Below are 21,677 nucleotides of genomic sequence, written 5' to 3'. Positions count from 1 at the left end.
CGACCTATTTCCGCGGCAGTCGTCATAAATTACCGCGGCAATCAATAAAAACACACACATTTCTACGCGCGTATCGAAAAAAACACACATTTTTTTCTCCCCACTAGGTCGGAATGGTATTCAGTCAACGGCATGTGTATAGTTACATCTATGTATAGGTATACTTACACCGGATACTTGGGTCCGTCACGGTGAGTGTGTCACGAGACTTTGGTCGTCGCGACGCTTACCACACACGGCGGCGTGCACTATACCGTATTATAAAACATCGGTGACGTGGTGAACACAAGGTCCAAATGGTCTCACTTGTAGGGAATTTTAAAAGACCATAAATCAAATAGAAGGTGGTTAGTGAGTGTGTCCGTGTGGCAAACAGGCTGGACATTAATGAGTTGAAAAGTTTATTTTATTTTAACTTAACATGACTAGGTTTTGGCATTAATTTATAATTACTAACTTAACTTAATTGTTTTTTAATTAACGAGTAAAATCAACGAATTTAACTTTCATTTTAAGAAGTCGAGTTAATTTTTTTTAGTTTTCAGTCAACAAATATTTCGAGTAAGGTTGATGTGAATTGTTTTCTTTTTTTTGTGACGAAAACTTTTAACGAAGTACTATAAAATACTATATAAGTATACAACAAAACTGTATGAATACTAAATAGCTTTGACTTGGTAAAAAAATAAAGAAGGCTAGTGTTATAAACAAAAAAAATCAACTCTTTCAAGGTTTGCTAAGTTAAAAAAAATTGTATTAACTTTAAACTTAAGACTAAGCTATAACCAAATATAAAATTAAATTACAACTTTTTTTCATAAACGAATATTTACTAAGCAGAGTTAATAATAATAATTAACTTACCCAGCTTTGACGTGTGTATGTTATTTGTGTACTTATTAAAATTTTTTTTTTTATATATTCGGAAAATGTACAATCAGTATTTGTTAACACATTAAGAAAAAATAACTGATATAAACAAATACATAATAATATAAAACAACACATCAAACACAAGATGACGGAACCTTCCAGCGATGGAACCCTCCGATAATTTATTTATTAAATCAATGTTATTTTAATAGGTCACGGCACCAACGCCTCTTGAGGTGGCGTGGTAGGTTGTCAGGAAAATTACGTGATGATAATATGTGGGAGACTAAAGGGTTAGGATGGTGTTGCAGTTTGGACTGTTTGGAGTGAAACCTAATATAATATATTTTGGTTAGTTGGTCAACTGTTTCAATTTTTAAATCTTTGTGTAAGGATTTATTAATTTGTTACTTACCCAGAGGCCGAGGCTATTAGGCGAAGAGTGATGGACTGAAAGGCTTTGATGGTGCGGGTTTAAGAAGATTTAGCGCATCCCCAGATATGCATACCATAAACCCAAATTGTCTCAGTAGAGACTTGTATACAGTGTGGGTTTTGTGTGAGTTGGTAGTTTGGATTTGAGTATAGGTCGAAGCAGATGGAGGCGGTTTAAGAATTTATAGAAGTTATTATAATATTGTTCGGCAGTAAACTTAATGAATGATAAATCATTATTCATTGATATTATTATAAAGTCATAAAATAATAATTTTGTTCTGTCTCCTTTGCCCGTAGTAAAAAATATCACACCCCGCTGATAAACACTCATCGTTGAACTTGATGATACATTGTAACAGACATTATCATTATTCATGGTTCTATATAGTACCTGTAAAATATGTTTATTGTTCAGCGGAGTTCATCGCGATGAATGTATGATGACGTTATCCCTACAGGCTAAAGCAGTTACTATATATGTATTAAGTACTCCAACGTTATAATATATTATTATTTCGCCAATTCTATGATATTAATTTTTGATTATTTCGTATTTATATACATTTATACTAATATACTATAATATCGTGATATACGTTGCCACTTGCCAATATATTATATTATTATGGTAACCGGTATTTAGCACGTGTCGTTCGTATGCGTATGTTTGCCGTTCTTGCAGTATTCCTATATACAGTCACATATACGTATATTAAACATTATGATTTTGCAACATAGAATATTAATTAGTGATCATATTTAATTTTAGATTTTTGAATAAATTACGCATAGAAACCAGGAAGTTCAGGTACCTATGTATATTTTTACTCATCAATTAGTGTACCTATATATAAGTATGTATATGGTTTTGCACAATTATGTGATATTAATTGTATTTTTGTTTGATTATTTTAAAAATTAGAACTTACTTTGTTTATCATTTGGTTCTCCCAATCTTCAGTATACATAAATAATAATAGATACTTTCGATATAGGAGTACAAACATCGATGCGCATATTTAATTTAATTGTGTAAACTTTTTATCGTCTGAACTGTTATAAAATGCTCAATAATTTTCAAATAAGTATGTGTAATACAATCTATGAGAGAAAGCAGTAATAACTTCTAATAAGTTTAAAATGTTATGTTTGACATGTTAAATGTGAAAAATAAAAAGGTAAAAAAACAATTTGAACTGCGGAGTGTAAGAAGTAATAAAATTATGTTAAAAAAATTATTTCATACCCTTTCAAATTTTTTTCCTTATGGTCGTTTTAACGATATTGTTTTCCATATCACGTGTGTGAGTATTGTACCGTCGCATTTCAAATTAATACACCTACCGTTAACAGTAGCTATTTAACACTGAAACAGCCGAACACAAATAAATCATTGACGATTTGGATCGCATCGCGTGCGTTTAACCGATGATAGTATATTATAAAGAATTTTGATTCATTATCGAACGATGTGTTTTATACAGTATATATCAAATATAAATACTTTATAATAATATATTTTATTAAATAAATGTTTGTAACTATACAGGGTCATTGAAACGAGCTGGTCTAAAGGACTTTTGATCGCACACGCTTAAGATAGCTATTTTAAAATATAATACCTACATAAACATATACCTAATTTACTAACACACACCATCGTCATATAACACCTTACTCCACACCATGTTGGTACCTTATATGGAAAACTATAACGAAACGGATGGTAAACTAAAGTGCTTTGAAAAAATCGTAGTCGTATGTAAAAATATATAATTAATGTTAAATGTATATTGTATAATGTATATACATTATAATATTATAATGCGTTAAATATTATGCAGTTATATTATATTATACTAATTACGGGCTTGCGCGCGAGGCATGGAAAAGATAAATTGAATAATCAATAATTATATAATGATATAATGATAATATATTACATTCATGTCAATCATAATACTATGTTCTATAACAATAGAGTAAACATTCGAAGAGGAGGAAAGAATTAATAACAAATTAAAAGTATGTAAATTAGGATTATTTTGCTAAGCAAATTTATGTAAGGTTGATGAAATAATAGGTTAGCCAATTTAATCTCCCACCATCTTGATTTTTTTAATTCTACTCGTGTTAATTTTAAACTAAATACTGTATTGCTTCTAAAAAAACCACATTTTATCTAATTATTATTATTACTTAATATTGTTACTTGTCGTATACATTTATTATTAGTCATTTATTTTTAATTTTTAAAACATTATTTAAATTTTTGTATTTTTATTAGCTACTTAATTTATATATATTTTGATTGTTGTCATATTGTTATATTATATACTTTGTAAAGGGCTATTGCCCGTTGAATATATTCAATAAATAAAATAAATAAAATAATGAACATTTCTAAATATTGTCATGGAAGTATTGTTAGATCAGAAAACTCGTGTCAATAAATGTTCACAAATTATAGATGCAGTTGGTACTATATCTACTGAACATGGTATAGGCACCTATAATTATTAATTATTCTACACAAATCTTATTGAGTGTAATTTTAAAGTAAAAATTGCCTTTTAGCTATAGTTTTTCAATGTGACGTGACACGCGTAACCATTTTAAAACACCATTAACACCATTATCAACGTTAAAATACTGCTTTTGCGTTACATCGAGTCCCAAACTATGCTATAACCCGAGGATATTTCCTTAAATATGATTTTAATACTTCTTAGACGATCGCTTCTTCTTAAGGTCGTTGCAAGTGGTTGTTTTCAAAGTCACTAAACACTATTATAATAATTCATTCCACCAAACTGATTTCATTTAAATACTATCGATTTCTGAATAGGATAAACCTCAGTTAACTATTATTTTTTTTCAAACTGCAATAATACAGAAAATTTTCAAGTGATATAATAGCATGTATCCAGTCTCAGCATCCCAATTGTACTTAGTATGTTTTTTTATTAGAGTTGGTACCTAGTATTACAGACAGAAATTAATCGATCATGACGTTTGCAAGAGGAAGAATTCAAAAAGTCAGGATTTTTACAAAACATCGTTCAAACTGAATTAATATTGTTTTCAACAGTTTTTTACATGAAATTAATTAATTATATCCAGCAATTCCACGGTCTTAACTATTTATTTAGCTCTTCCATTGACAATTTCTACAGAAAGAACTTTTAGTAAATACTTTACGTAAAGCATAAGTTTGGACGAAAAATACTAAAGGTGATAGTCACCTAAATGGCTTATGTGCTTAATATATGATCTGTTCGTAAATAGTTGGATGTTAAACTTCACAAGTTCTGATCTGATTAAAGAAATAAATGACAAATAATAGTTATATCTGGTACCTCATAAAACAGAACTGCTAATTAGTCATAAAAAAGTTTTTTTAATTTTAATATAAATGTTCTGTAGTTTTTCGTAAAATTTGTAATAGATAATATTTAATAATAATGATAATATGCAATAAACAATAATAAAAATAAGTGAATTTCAAATTATTTTAGTTGTTTTCTGTTAGTTTAAAATACATTCATCTAAAAATAATATTGTAAAAATGTATAGGTAAATAGGTATATTGTACAACCAAAAATCGATCCCCCCTTCAAAAATTCATGATGATATTGTTGTAATAGATATATGCAACCAAATCAACAGCATTAATACGCTATAGATTAAAATGTATTAATCTGAGATCATGTTATTATTGTTTTTTTAAAAATATGGTTTGCTCCTTCAATTGACAGTATTGCAACTTTACTTACATGTTTGTATATGGTGTAACAACGTAAAAAATGAGGCGCGTAGTTAGGATGCCTACCTAATATTCGATGTTATTACTGTCCGGTATGCACTATTTTCATCAGTTCACCATAATTAATCAATGTCCCTAACATAGCAGTGTTTATGCAGTGATATTAATTATTAATTAAATCGACTGATGAATAAGACGATGGCATTTTGGAATTGGGAATAAGGATTCCTAATCCAAGTTCGTTATTTTTCAAGGAAGACAACAAACTAACTTTGGAGTTGAGGATAACTCGTATTTTTGCTTTCAAATAAAATAATAATCGATACTCAAATGGTCACAGCAGTGTCACCAGTCGACATGACAAAATATATTCTACAAAATGTATATATAATCCAAAACCTCCAAAAACGGACTCGGACTTTTTCCACCAAACATTGCTAATTTTTATTTGTTACCTATACTATTCTTTTTTATAATTAAAGTGCATTCATAATATATTTTTAAATTTTTTTTTATTATAAACCGTCACCAAAAAAATTACTTTTTTATTTTTGACGATGGGACTACCGAAAACAATAACAATAGTATTATATACCATAAAGAAAAAATATAATACATACAATATAATAATTAATATACTTTACCTAGTCATAAATATAGAATATTTTTTTATAAATTAAATTTTTTTCTTTCGGTTCGGCCATTCCCATGGATTCTAAAATTCGGTATGATAACCCTCTAATAATTAGCAAATGCCCATTTTATTACCCCCCCCCCCCCCGCCACCTAAAAAAATAATTAAAAAAATTCAGAATGTTTCCATTGAAAAGCAGAGAAAAATTTTCATTTCCAAACAAAAATGTAATTATGACATTACCAGCCACTATTAAGAGGACGCGATACCCGCATGTTTGATGTTTGTACATCTTTAAATACTCATAACTCGTTTTAAAATTAAAATATATTAAAACGCTTATGAGGTCGCCTAGATAACAATCTTATCTTTAGATTTTATAAGAAGTCAATTCGCTCTAATTTTTAAATTAACGGAGCTACACATATTCTGCTGAGCGTAAAATTTGCCATGTTACGCACTTGTAAGACGGAGACAACACAAGCAGGTATCGCGTCCTCTTAATGATTACTAATATTAGAAAGGTAATATTTAATTTTTGATACAATTAGAGAGGTCATTTAATCAAAGTTGTGTTTTCTGACCTATACAACTTAAATTTTAATATAGCCACAATAATTTATTAATTAAGTCTAAAGAATATGCCTATTTCATAACACATAATATTATTTTATAATTGGTATTTAAAGCCGGTCACAAATATAAATAAACAACTATATTATGTCTTTCTCAGTATTTATGATATTTGTTCTATTGTCCCAATTACTTTTAGAAATCTACGAGTTGTGTATAGGTATCTGAAATGTTTTAAATAATATTTATACGTTTAAGTAGGCACATCAATAAATATATAAATATTGATTGGCATCATCAACAATATTGGCAAACCATAACAACATAAAATAATAGAATTAAAAAAAATATGACAATAATCATTCTGTTTATTTAAAATAAAGAAATTTAAACAATCAACAGATAGTTAATAATTAATATTATATTGTTTTTATATTTTATATACCTATATATAATAACTTTATCCATATATATAAAAAAAAACAAACCTATATATGTAAATTATTTTATTTATTTATTCAAAAATACTAAATTAATATTATATATTATTGAGTAATGTTTCTTATAATAATTAAACATAATATTTCGCACACATTTTAAGTCAAATGTTTACGTTTTACCAAAGATTTTCTTAGAAATTCTGAACATCACGTCTTGTGTTTATTTTTCTAAAATGACAACAATATTTAATTTTGTTGATTTCTCTCTCCCATCACAATGAGTTCATAATAACTCACACTTTTTAGCTCATGTACCTACTTCATTTCACATTAAGGTCACTGGAAAGTGATATTAAACAAGGAGTTAAGTGTAGGCAATCAAAGTGATTTCACTGTAATAATAATGTGTATAGAGTATAGACTAAAGATACATAGAGTTTAGACCTAGAGTAATATATATATATATATATATATATATATATATGATTAAAACAAGTTTAAATTAATAATACTCTTAAACCAAGTTTTGAATTGGATATTTTTAATTTTTATGAAAATACGTTTGCTATAAGAGTATAATATTCATAATTTAGTTATTAAATTGATTTTCGGTAGAAATTCAAAATTATAATTTTATAAATACGTAAATAGTAAGAGGTATAACTGGGTTAGCCATTATCCAATGGATCAATAGTTATTATTTAATATTAAGTACAATAAAAATTGAGTTTCTAAAAACTCTTGGAATTGAGGATTAGATAGAGGCAGTCCAAGATAGAGATAGGCGGTGAAGTGTAGTAATGGCGGCAAAAACTCTAAGAGAGTAGTCAGAGAAAGAAAAAGAAGATAATAAAAATTAAATTAAATATATAACTTTTATAAATAATAAATTCTATGTTCGAAAAATATGTAATTGGTTAAAAAAAATGGACGACATTTTAAATGTATTTGAATATTTCAAACTCGTGTCTTAACCTTATATGTATCATACAATATACAAATGTAACAAAATATAATAAGTTCAATGATCGATCGTAAAAAAAACAGCATTGCGATTTTTATTCAACAATGAATTTATATATTTTGTTTCCACGTCGTTGCCCATGCTCATTGTCAGTTTCATGATAGGTGATAAAAAAATTACTTTGCTAAAATAAAATTATAAAATATCATCCGGACTCAAGAAAGATATATAGTATGGATATTAGATATATAGTATATACACTAGAAACAATTTAATTCATTGAGCATGTTTTGGCGTTTTGCACACCATTTCCCAAATTAATTTAACATTTAAAAATGTTTTTAGACTAACTTTATGAAATCCTGCAGAATAAAGTATATTATATTTATCATTTTTTTTTTATTTTTATTTTACGTTTCAAAAGTGATAGTGATAATATAGAATTACTCGTAGAATTTTTAGTGTGCATTAAGCATTCTTGAATTCTTTTATTTAAATAACGTATGCTACTATGCTTTTTTTTAATTTAGTAATGAAAACTTTGCTTTAATGTTATGCAATATAGTTACACAGATAAAATAAAATTGGAAGATAGTTTTAAATATAAAACTTAAAATATTGGCGCCCAATTTTAGTTTACACTGCGGAACGTCTATATCTAAGTATAACCTAATTATGCTATTGAATGTTGATTATAAATACGATAGTGGTATTTAAACGCATAACTTATAGGTAAACTACCTTACACTTGTTAAAATCTAATTATCACAGACATTAATTGGAAATGTATAACATAATAATAATTTTATTTATTTATTTGGAATACACTTTTTTTTCTTGTTTTTGACTTTAGATATAGGCTTACATCGATTTTATGAAAAGAGTTTTATACGACACGTGAAATGACACGAATTTTCTGATAGACACGCACCGTGTCGTAGGGCAATGTTGTAATAGCGTTCAAATTATTTTTTATACACATTCCACGAGTGTGATGTATAATAATATTATGTATATTATAACATATTTTTACGTCGGTTATTATTATGTGGCGTAGAACGTCAAACGCAAACATAATATTATATTTATTATATATCACACAATATAGTGGACGAACACGATTTACCGTTTTCGTTGTTTACGTGGTACTTCTATTACGAGCCTTAAGTGCATAATATATTATAATGTTGTATGCGAGGGACTTCAGCAAAACGGACTTGTGTAATAGGACAACGACCGCTGGATAATAATGCGATATTTTTTACGCTAAAACGCTGTAACGTCGCAATCCCTCCGCGTGACACCCCTCTGCTGTGTAGTACGTCAACAAGGAAGAACAGACTGTCCGTTCGAAAAACCCAAAACTGAAAAATAATCTGTGATCAACGGACAGAAACTAAATGCCCGTGAAGATATTTTCCTTGTTCGAATATTTTTCGTATGAGTGCCAATTGGGTGCCGACTCAAGTAGGTATGAAAATATGATTAACAAAAGTTCGATCGAAGTCATCTCATATTTTTCGAAGGGTAACCAATAGTCTAATGATGTATCGATGTTAATCTTAGTTATTTCAATAAAAAAGACGTACCTATTTTATAAATATCCACGAGTGTTCAATCATTTTTTAGATTCAGCCACGGATCTATTGTACATTAATATAACCTCAGTCCTACCGCTTTACTTTTTTCAGTCTATTTATCTTCACTACCTGTTATCTATTATATCTACTTACTTGACTGCATTGCAGTTAGCTAAATGCTCTTCGGGGCGTATAATCATCAAATAAAATAAAATAACATATTATGATTTAACGCCTATAGAGAGAGAGAGAGAGAGAGGAAAGGAAAATCTGAAAGTTCTTATGCATACTTAGGTATAGTATCTATATTATTACCGAGAATATTGTATGTACCTCGCTAGCGCATTACATTATTGTCGCCGCCGTCGTCATCGTCATTGGTCTGACGCAATTGTAGCTTAAAGTTTAAACGAATTTTGTGCACATGATCGTACACGGGATACATGGTTTGTCTGCAAGCCTTACAAGTATAGTATTATATTATAACGTGTACGTAATAATACTATAATATGTATTTTAATTCGTATGCATAATAATATGTAATATTTTATAATATACAAACACGTGATGGCACGGAGCAAACTATACTCTCATATTATAGTACATCACTCATATAAAATGTCCGAAATCTTATTATTGAGTTCGGACGAAATTACGGGTTTGCCGGCATCACGTATCCCATTTTGCCGGAAACCCATCCACGTGCACCTATACCGGCATGTATTATGGCGTAACATACACCACCTAGAACTAATTTTTGCCCACTTTGATACCGCAATTGAGATCTCTGCGATCTCGATTAAACGTCGTCGTCATCATTGCCGCCGTCTCAGAATCTCGGTATTGCGATACCTATAGAGGCGTATGTATACAGGGTGATTCACCCAACATATCCTCAACCCCGTTTGTTTCTATTATAATTTATAGTGCATTTATCCAATTTCTGATTTTTGGAATTTTGAAGTTTTTAAATATATAGGTACTCACTTAAAGCCTGAAAGACTATATTTCAAATTCCCAAGATATTTTATACTGCACTTGAGGAGTGTCCTGTACTCCTACGGCGTAATAATTACCTGTTAAATAATTGACTGTAGATAAGGGGGGTTCTCATTTGAAAAACAGACATCTGTCTCTCCACTTGACACTCCACAAGTAGTAGGTATACGTACAGAAAATCTCAAGAATTTGAATATCAGATTTTGAATGACCGCGTCATAATCAAAGAAAAAAAAGGGTGTGAGCATAATTTGTGAATCACCCTGTATATATCCGATATTATATAGCTTGGTGTACAACAATCGTCGTGACCGCCTGTAAACCGAACCTAATTGTGTATATTATAAAAATATGTATTCCATACGTTTATCCGTGTTATTGTGTATACCGCGTGCACAACGCGCCATCATTACGACATTAGCCGTTTTTACGGCGTGCGAGTGGAAAAACGGCAGAGAACCCAAAACAAAAACAAAAATTATTCTAATGGCGAAATTACATTATTACATTATTACACGAACAATGGCAACGCATATAATTATACCCGACAAATCGCAATAATATCGCTGGCCGAAACGAAAATATGTACATTTTTTTTTATTACCTATTATTTTGATTATTAGTATTCACGGACAGACAAAAATTATACGAAGAATAAAAGAAACAATATTCAAACGGCTCTTTCGATGAAAAATAAAAACATAATGTTGTATACTATGCTAAGAGAGAATTAAAATAAAAAATGTGGCCGGCGTCATACCTATAAATATCTAATATTATCGTAAGCAATGCCTAATACCTATACAATATACCGCGTATTCCTACTTACAATTTATAGTAGCAATCGTATTTTATTAAGTCAAAACTCATTCAATATCAAAACTTATTAAACAATCTTTTGCCGTCGTTATTCCGCTGCTTTGTATTACGCTGGTAATAGTTTTCTAAACCATTAACACGTGTACTGTGTAGATAGGAATGTACTGGTCGTATACGGCAAATAATAAAATTAAAATGTTGACCAAGCGTCATGCTGTATGTGTGGTTGGGAAAATAAGAGAAAACGACGAGTGCCTATACATGTAGTAGTACAACGAGATAATATATTTTTCACGTTCTAAAAAAAAATATTAAGAATATAATGACTTTATTTATTTCATTTTATCATCATCTTGACGTTTCATCGGAAATAAAACAAAATAATTTAAAATAATAATATATAATAACGCGTGGTCTGATTTTTACCGACGGGCTTTCAAGCATTTTTTTTCATCGTGAATACAAATTGGGTATTCGTTTGAAATTCGTTATGAGGGGACTGATTGGAATTATTGGAGAAATAAATAATTTATATAAATAATGAAAAACAACAACAAATATATAACAAATAACTTTTTTATCGTCTGTACAACAATAAGTTTCTGCGTGCGGTGTATAAAATAAACACACACACAAACACACACACACCCATATATACTTATTCAATATAATATGTATTCATGACACGTAGGTATATAATATGATACCTATATATATGTATAATAAACTGAACGCGTAATTATATTATATGTTTGTTTTTTCTGAATTGTTTTATTAACGGCGCATTGTCTATTGCCTCCCGCAGACGTTTATAATAAGAGGCATATTTAAATGTTGAGTTAGATTAATTTATTTATTCATTCATTGCCAACTACCCCATACTACCACCCACGTAATATAATGCACCGCTTTCGATTTCGTTAACATATCTAATGTCAACCCGCTGCACTGTTATGGTAAAAGCAGAAACAGCAAAAAATTAGATTTGTTGAGAAAAGTTTTGTGTTTTGGTTTTTTTCTAAATGAATTAAATATGTCAAGTACATGCCTTATTGCTGAAATAAACGGGAAATTATGCCAGAAATTCAAAGAAGCTATTTATTTTTTCGGATAAACAAATTATTCTTGATGTTTTTCTCATAATTAAGAAGTCACTGCTTTTCACTTTAGTAATGTATCATTACCCACATATTAAATACTAGTGTGCATTTATGAAATGCAGTATCATCAATATCACTCAGCATTGCTAGTAGAAAGTGGAATACCTAACTACAGTGACCAAAATAATAATATATTTATGAATGATTATAACAATTCTATTAGATGTTGTTTTATAAATCGCTTCATGAGAACAAAGCTGAACAACTGTTATGGACTGTGGTAGTATAACAAGCGAAATTGCGCAGTAAAAGCAACGGACGTTTTAAGTCCTGACCGTGAACGCACTAACTGCGTGTACCGTGTACGCACTACGCGCTGTTTTTAACTGTTGGGATAATAATATTGTTGCTTTCTTCTAGGAAATGTAGGATTTTTGGAAATGTTCCGTAGTTACATCATTTTATAATTTAATTTTTAGGTTTATACTAGATGTCGTTTTTTCTGTATTTTGTCTTGTACAGATAAATAATTATAATATATTATGAAGAATAATTTGATTTATAATATATCATCAGAATCTCATTTTTGATATTTTTGCATTCATACTGTCTTTAGGTACATATATATATATATATACAATGACAGTATTCAGTTATAAATAGTATTCGTGACCCGGGGTTAAAGTGGTTGGGACGCAGGGGATCTCAGTCTCCCTACCTCTGATGGCGGTTAAAAATAGCGTCCACACTCCCCTTTAACAAATTATTCCTTTAACTATTCAGGGTTAGAGTGGGATAAGTAACACAATCAATGTTTATACATAACATAATATAATACATTAGACATTATATATCGAACGTTTAAAATGTACATGGAGACATTAATCCCCGATGGAATATTTTCCCACTTTAAGACTTGTTCGCGACGAGCCGCCCCAACCGTTTAGAAAGATCAACGCGGTGTGTCGGACGCGACCATAAATCCGCGTGCAAAATCGTATAAGACACCGTGTCGGTTGCATCCGCACCGTTTTTGTTTTTCGTCCCTATAGGTCGTATACGTTAAACGATTCGCAGAAGCTATATAGGCATAGCGTTCCGATTGGCGTATTACGCGATTACGCGGTTCTCGTTTCTACTACACTCGTCCAAATCGAAATCTGAATAAAATTTGACTACCACAATTTGGCGATGTAACTCGACTTTTGAGGAAGGTAAAAGCCTTGGAACAAACCAATGACGTACGAAGTATTTTACCGGCGCAAACCGGTGACATCGTGTCATTTTTCGCGTGCATATTATTATTATTATTATTGCGAACGACGACAGTTTCCTCGGAAAGCGAAAAAAAAAATAAATAAAAATAATAATAACTCGACCTTGCAAGGCCGCCGCCGGGCCAGTGCACTCGTTTGACCCGGCCTACCTACCGTACATACACGGGTACTGGTATATACCTGACGGACACTGAAACGTATACGCAACACGCACGCCGTCTGAACGCGCTGCGCACACGGCGGCGGACCACCTCTGCGGCGCGCGCACGACCGTTAATTGCACCGTCGCCGCCCGACGAATTAACGGCCCGCCGCGAGCGACTGCCGCCGCGCGCACACGACGACGTTGCACCAGCCGCGGTCTCCCCGACGACCGCGATGCGACCGTTGAATAATAATTATATAATTGTAAATTATTGTTGTGATAATGTTATTACGATGTACGTCATAGAGCCGTATACAGATTGTGCGAGTTTCAGAAAAAATGTGTTGGAAAAAAAAAAAAATTCACGCACAACCGTCGGCGACGTAAATCGCGTAAAAATTACAGACACCGCGTATAGTAGTCCGTCTGTCTGCCCGCGCAATAAAGTATACGCTTATCAATATTTTATTGTGTTATAATAATAACGATCCTCCGTAAGTGTACGGTATAGTAATCGCCCTGTGTAACGATATCGCAAAGATAAGAGGCGCAGTCCTATATTATTACGGCGTGCGATATATATATATATATATCATGTACGTGTACCTAGGTTTATGGTGGCACACGCGCGGCGGGTCGTTGTAAATTGCATCCCGTTTTTAAATTTTTTATGTTAACATTGTGGCCTGCGTGTGTCTTATTCGTTCGTAAATATTGCGTCGGGGGAAATTTTTGGAAAATCAATATTTTCCATCCGTTTTTCAGACCTGGGACCGACATTACAATAACTGTATCAATATACAATTTAAAATATTGGTTTTGCTGTTTATGTTGCTCATGATTAAAACACGTATCATTCAAAGTTAGAAACTGGTAAGCTTACAGTGACTGGTAAGAATAAATTTGTACATGAATGTACGATAATTCCCACACCACAATACTTTGTCTGAACAAAAAAAATTTTTTGCATGTAATTCTTTTATTTTTCTTGCATAATATAGATGATGTATCTCTTTCAATCATTTTTCTACTTCCTTATTGTTCCCAGAATTTTCGATAACTTACGCAATTTACGTATATTTGAAAAATACCCGGGCCGCAATTTACGAAGAATATGACTTCGCGCAGTAGTTATTCGGCTTTCTATACACAGAAGGTATAAAAAAATATATATATAGTATTATTATTAAATGCGTTATGCGTGGGCACGGGGAAACTCGGACGCGAATTTGTTCGTCTATACCGCGACCGGTTATGCGAAAATAAAACGTGACACGCCCACGACATCCGCACGGGTGACGACAGACCCGAAACGACCGTTCTCCACATAAATCATTATAATATTATAATAATAATATCTGCGACCGTTTATTTCATACGCCGGCGGGTGAGACCGCGACGGTACGTATTGTAGATATTCGCGGAAATTTATTCCCGGCAAACGGGTTCGTCTATAGATACACAAACGTCTGAAGGCGACGACGAGGAGAGATGATGACCCATTCGGGGGGGACCCCCCTCAGACCGGGTCCGCTCGTCTACCGGATAATATCGACGAAACAAGATACGCGTGCCGTTGCCCAAATACGAGACGCTAAACCGTCGCGGTTGTATTATAATAATTACACGCGGTTTTTGATAGGTACATTTGTATACATGCGTCATTATGATATCATACGGTAAGGTCTCGATAACTCGCAAGCTCAAGGGCGATAAAAATAAACTCGACTTATGTACACTATAGCTGTTAGAGTAATGTGCCCCAAACACGACTTAAAAACACTTCAAGGGGCAAGAAAAAAATGCAGTTATTGAGTAATACCCGCGACTTTAGTTTATTACGAGCAACCGATTTTCTTCATAATATTAATTCGTGGTCGTATATTTTCCGATGGTTATAATTTTTCTTGCCCGTACACTCTCCTCTTCGGAGGTCGCGTGATGGACCGTCACCGCGCTCCAGAAAACATTTCGTATGATATTGTAGTGCACAGCCCGTCACGGGTTTCTTTATTACGACGGTGCAGCTTCTTCACTTCCGACGTATGGTTTGAAATGAGAAACGTTGTTATAAATAATATAACACGAGACTTTGAATTTAGTTGAAAAGTATAATGATATATTTTATTAGTAGAATAATGAATGTTAACATTGGTTATTTGATTAAAACACGGACACGGCGACACTAAAAACTCCGCAGGAGTCCGCGTGTCCGCAGTGAGTACTTACAGCGATGACTTAAGTCTAACTTACATAGTGTAAAACACCTATATTCATATGCACACTCGATGTCATATTATATTGGGCTGCGTGCTACATTTACGAGGAAGAATAGTTAAATAGTAATTGACCAATACTTTTAATACGTGAGCATCGTTGTCCGAAGGCAACAGCCGTCCCCGCACACTCAGAATACTAATTAATACGCGACACCTTGACGTTTACTACGATATCCTACGTTATAGTGTATTATACTTGTACACGTACAATGTAAGGATGAAATTGACGATGCGATTATTATATATATTATTATACCTGCAGTACTGCGCGGCTGTACCTGCACGTATAGACACACGTAACATTATCGCTCGTAATGACACGCGTATATGGCGTGCTCCAGAAATACAGACCATCACTCGGTCGTCGTCATCGAAGTCGTGACTATCGTGTGCGGGTATATTATGTAAGTAGGTAGTTGACATTCGTCAAAAAAAAAAAAAAAAAAACACGAAGATATTCCCACATTATGACACTAAAACCGTTTTCCGGACGTCGAAATGCGTTTATACTTACTAGGTACCTGGTATCCGCGAGTAAACGTTTTTCAGTTATCTAAAAGCACGAGCGACGCAGAGCTGCACAGCAAGATGTCTGTCCGACATAGGCACTAATGTCTCTATACCTACGCGTCTGCGATTGCCAACACGAACGATCTTCATACCTATATTTATTAACACTGCAGTGTTTCACGCGGAAATGTTTAAAAGTAGATCACTATTCGCTATATTCTGCCCGACCAGCATATACCATCGCGGGTAACAATAACACAGAACAATAATAATTATTGTTGTGAGCTAAAAAGATTTACATGTCTTGTTCGAATCCGAAAAAACTTTTTTTTATTATTGATCTACGCGCAGGATAAGACCTGTTGCAAGATTTTTTCAAACATTTTTTTTTTTTTAATAAAACTTGTCTGTAATAAATCAAACAGATCTACAAGTAGTGTAAAGACCAAGTAAAAAAAAAAAAAACAAGACTGAGAATATATATTTTTTATCGGCAGTATGACATAAAAAAACCCATATATCTGTACGTTTATCTCTATACAATTACATTTAAACAGTAATCACTACTCACAAGTAATATATTGCCCAGCAATATTATATCTACACATATATAAATATATTTCATATAATCTCTGATAACAAACAGCAACTGGAAAAAAAATAAACGGAATTATAATTTATGAATGCAAATGCTACAATATTGTAATTAGATATAGGTTCAATACTTCAATATAGGCACAACGAAAATTTGTTCTAATGTGCATTTACTATAATGCTCACATGTTACAATTTTCAACGGCTATAGATTAATCTTTTTACCATAATGTACAATTTTGTACGTAGTAAGTAGTAGGTAGTAAGTAGAGTGTGATGATTTCTTGCATGTTTAATAATCAACAGTTAAGTTTCAAGTCAATAAAGTAATTAAAAATTGCTAGTACATATTATAAATTATATATATATAATATTATATATACTATAACGGAAATAATACGAAACTGACCTATTACAAAAACATTATTTTTAATTAGTTTTGAAAAAATAATTGTTGTTAAAAATATTTATGTGTTTTATGATATTTTTCGTACGTTAATGAATACGTTAATGAATCCGTGCATACTAGTTTTCGCTATCATATTAGAAAAATGTATTTACCGTAAAATACATTTTTATTCAACTACCATTATCACTGTGGCCGTGGGTTGTAGCGTAAAGTTGTATAATATACCGCTAACCAAAAAGAGAAAAATAAGAGATTTTTACCGCACATGCGACTATACAATTTTAATACATAACGTTATTCTTGAGTTCGTTACATATGCGCAATAAAAGGTTAAAGACGAACAAGGCTCATTGCTAAATAAAATCCCGTTGATGGTCTTACATGCCATATCTGCAAAGTTGAGTTACATTAAGACTATGAGGAATCGTTTATAATATATATATATATATACGCATTTAGTGCGTTCGTTCACGGCCCCCATGATGTCAATACTCGTGTCGGATAACGTAAAAACAACGGGTTATTTTCAAACATTCATAAGTTACAAAATATAATAATGTGTGTACCTAGGAAATTATATTACCCACATCAAAATCTTACGAGGAAACTATAAAAACATAGAGGAAAAATACGTCAGGAGGTGAATTTTTTTTTTTTTTTTTATTTGGGTTAAGGCTTCGACTACTTAGGTCATTAGCCTGTGGTACTGTAAGGGGGGGGGGGGGGGGTTGGTACTGTAGATTTGTTTACTCGCGTGATTTTGTTTTGGCAGAATTTTTAATTCGGGCACCCGTAGGTATCTGTAATGCCCGGGTGGGGGATGGCGGGAGGTGAATTTATTTTGAATATTTCGTATGAACATATTGTTTTTACATGAACATTAATTCGTACACCGAAATTATCCACTAAACACACAACGTTACGGCAAAATACCATAGCCGCCATTATTAGAACCGTCCGTACACAGCAGCACAATATCCATTAAATTATACCTACCTATTCGAAACTTGCCAAAAGAAAAACCTACTTTCGCCGTTTGCGTGTAGCATTCAGTATTGGAATTTAGAAACCTATATGTACTAAATTAATATATAGGTATATACCAAAGGTCAACAATTAGACTTAACCTGCAGCTCATGCCACACAATAATAACATACTTGGGCAGCTGCAGGTGACCCGCTGCGGCGCTGCGTACTCTTTATGATGATGATTATTCATTAAATTATTATTACAATACGAGTAATACATCCCAAGCCACATACCTATGGGCTATGACTTTTAAACTCTGAAAACTTAACTTTTGGTGAGTTTGAGTGGACCATGCCTGACCAATGACTACCTATATACATTATGTAATACACCAACAATACAGTTTTTCCCTGTGTTAATGACTATATTGACATAGTATAACGATGATTGTAATAACGTGCGACGTGCGTGCAGTATATATAATATATTATAATAATATTATTAAATATTTAATAGTAATGCTTGGTGTATAAGTATACAACGTATAGATATAGGTGCTTACGTATTATATATAGATCATATTCATATATTCATATACCTGCATATATAATATATACCTACCAGATGAGCCATTTAATGTAAGACATACCTACATTATTTCAAAAACTATTAAAGATTTTGAAAATATTTTTTTAAACTTAATTTTAAGTTTTTAAATTTTAAAAACATCGCTTTTCCTAAAAAATATAATTTTACTATTTTTATACATTTTACATTTTTAAATTTTTTTTTTACTTTTTTGAATGCCAACATGCATTTTCAATTCCTTTTTTCGAAGAACAATATTTGTTGGGGTACTTCGATGTATAAAAATCGAATTTTGGACGAGTAGTTTATGAGCTAAATATATAAGTATTTGAAGTTTAGATGAGCGGGGTGTAGTGGTAGTTACAGAGGTACCCTGCAAAATGTTGGTCCACTATTCCGCTCATCTAAACTCTATATTCTTATATCTATAATAAATTACTTGTCCGAAATTTGATTTTCAAAGATCTAAATACTGATAGATAATATCACTAATAACGATTTCAAATAGTAAAAAATATAATTTTCCAAAACCGTATTGTTATTTGTATACCTTAGTAACGACTACTTAAAAAATATGTAAAAGAAATATTTCCAAAAACGTAAATGTTTTCTGAAAATATATTATACGAACAGCTCACGACGTTAAATATATTATATTAAATATATATATATACATATAGACGATTATATGCGCGACGATTTATATAATATTATACGATCTTCTCATATAATACATATTATATTATATATATATATATATAGGTACCTACCTATCTCCACACACACACACACGCACACACGCACACACACACACACACACACACACATATATATATAATGTGTGATTTTTAACCGAGTGTGTATATATTTGTACAGGTCGCGGCGGTTATTATGGATCTCACATACTTGGTCGTTGCCGTATTCGGAATGTGCGTCTTGCGGCCGTGCAGTTCGCTGCCTGTAGCCGCCACCGCCGCCGCTGCTCCTACGCCTACCCCGTCGTCACCGCCGTCGCTGCAGGTCGCCGCCGCTGTACCGGCCAACCACAATGACAAAAGGTCCAGGTCGCTGTTCCAGTCACCGCCGCAGGCTCCGCATCAGTACCATCTCCACGCCGGCGGCGCGGTCGATCTGTACGACGACGTGATGGACGACTTACCGTATTACTTGCAACACCAACAGCAGCCGCACCAGCTCCAGCTCCAGCACCAGCAACAGCAACAGTTGTCGCTGCAGGATCCGACCGACGAGGACGAGCTGAGGACCGTCGACGACGGCAACGCCGTCGATCAGGATATGCGGCTGTCGAGCCGGGCGCGACCCGCCAAGCCCGACTCGCCCGTGTACTTTATCCGGTTACCACCGCAACCGTACATGTACGTGCCCGGTTACGGTTACGTCAGCCAACCGACCCGGTTGGAACCGCCGCCGTTCACGCAGCGGCCGCACTCGCCGTTCCTGAACCTACCACTGAGCTACGTGTCCAACGCTAAGCCCGTGGGAATATACACGCTGCCGCAACAGCACCACAACCAGTACCAGCACCAACAGCAGCAGCAGCAGCAGCAGCAGCATTTGCCGGGCAAGCCGCAGAAACCGAACAGACGTCCGCAACCGTCCGTCCACGCCATCGCCACCACCCCCGCCACCGCCACCGCAGCAACAGCAACCGGATTCGCCGATCTACCATCTAGACAAAGGCCCGTACGTGTTCAACGGCCGTCCGACAGACGTGTTCCTGTTGCAGAGCGCATACGACAATTTGTACTCCGAAGTGCTACAAAACATTTACCCGTAAACGACCGTCACGCGATTTATTATAGACAATAGACACAATATTATTATATAATATTTTGTAATTTATTATTATTTTTATCATAACTTATAATAATTATTATTAATTATCAATCACGGCGCCGACCGTCGTCGTGATCACCAAAAAAGACTATCCGTTCGCGTGATCTTACGAATCAAAAAAATAAAATAATATATTAATTATTTATCTTATAAGAGATGCGGACGTGACCGCTGATGTAAATATATACGTACTCGAATGACAATGCGTGTTACATTATATTTATTATTATTATTATCTTACATATTATTATGTATTGTTATTATATATTTATTCGAATTTTTGTTTTTATAATTTATTTTTTTTTGTCTAATATGAGATTTTTTTTAAATAATTGTTATACGTTTTTAAATATTGTACATAATATTATAATATATAAAAATAGTTAATAATGTCATCTATTTTCCTTGTGTTCGCCTTCAAAACACTATGCCGGACTATAATAGTAGTCCGTACTCCGTAGTTGTTATCAATGTTATTTTGCAAATTCAAAAATTCAAAAAAAAAAAAAAATAATAATAATCCGTTTTCACGCTTTACACTGAATTGTAGTTGTGGTTTGAACTTCTAATATATCAAGTATGATTAATATAATTATATAATATGATGCAGTACAATTTATATTTATTACCTATCGAAATGTTCGGAAAAACATTCAGTATCGGAGTGTAAAATGTATACGTTATAATATCAAGGGTTGTCGTCATTAAAAAGTACAAAACTTTACTAACAAAATAACGAGACAAGTGTTTTGAAATTTATCGCTGCTATAAGTTATAACTCATAATTATTATTACAAGCAGAGCAAAAATAAAAATATAATACTATTAGCGTGGCACGTTAAGCGGATCACCCACCGCCATA

At 32.7% G+C, this 21,677-nt stretch overlaps 1 protein-coding gene across 1 annotated transcript in view; it reads left to right on the top strand.

Moving 5' to 3' along the window:
- Positions 1-21,210, top strand: part of LOC132938574 (POU domain, class 6, transcription factor 2-like) — a 43,015-nt gene extending 21,805 nt beyond the window's left edge. Inside the window, 2 exon segments of the mRNA XM_061005492.1 lie at positions 19,835-20,577; positions 20,579-21,210. Of these exon segments, the coding sequence (XP_060861475.1) occupies positions 19,850-20,577; positions 20,579-20,756 (906 nt within the window). The 5' untranslated portion in view covers positions 19,835-19,849 and the 3' untranslated portion in view covers positions 20,757-21,210.
- Positions 21,211-21,677: the final 467 nt, after the last annotated feature.

The sequence above is a fragment of the Metopolophium dirhodum genome, chromosome 2 (genome assembly GCF_019925205.1).
Source record: "Metopolophium dirhodum isolate CAU chromosome 2, ASM1992520v1, whole genome shotgun sequence".
In the NCBI taxonomy this organism is placed as follows: domain Eukaryota; kingdom Metazoa; phylum Arthropoda; class Insecta; order Hemiptera; family Aphididae; genus Metopolophium; species Metopolophium dirhodum.
This window is presented reverse-complemented; position numbering and strand designations above follow the sequence as displayed.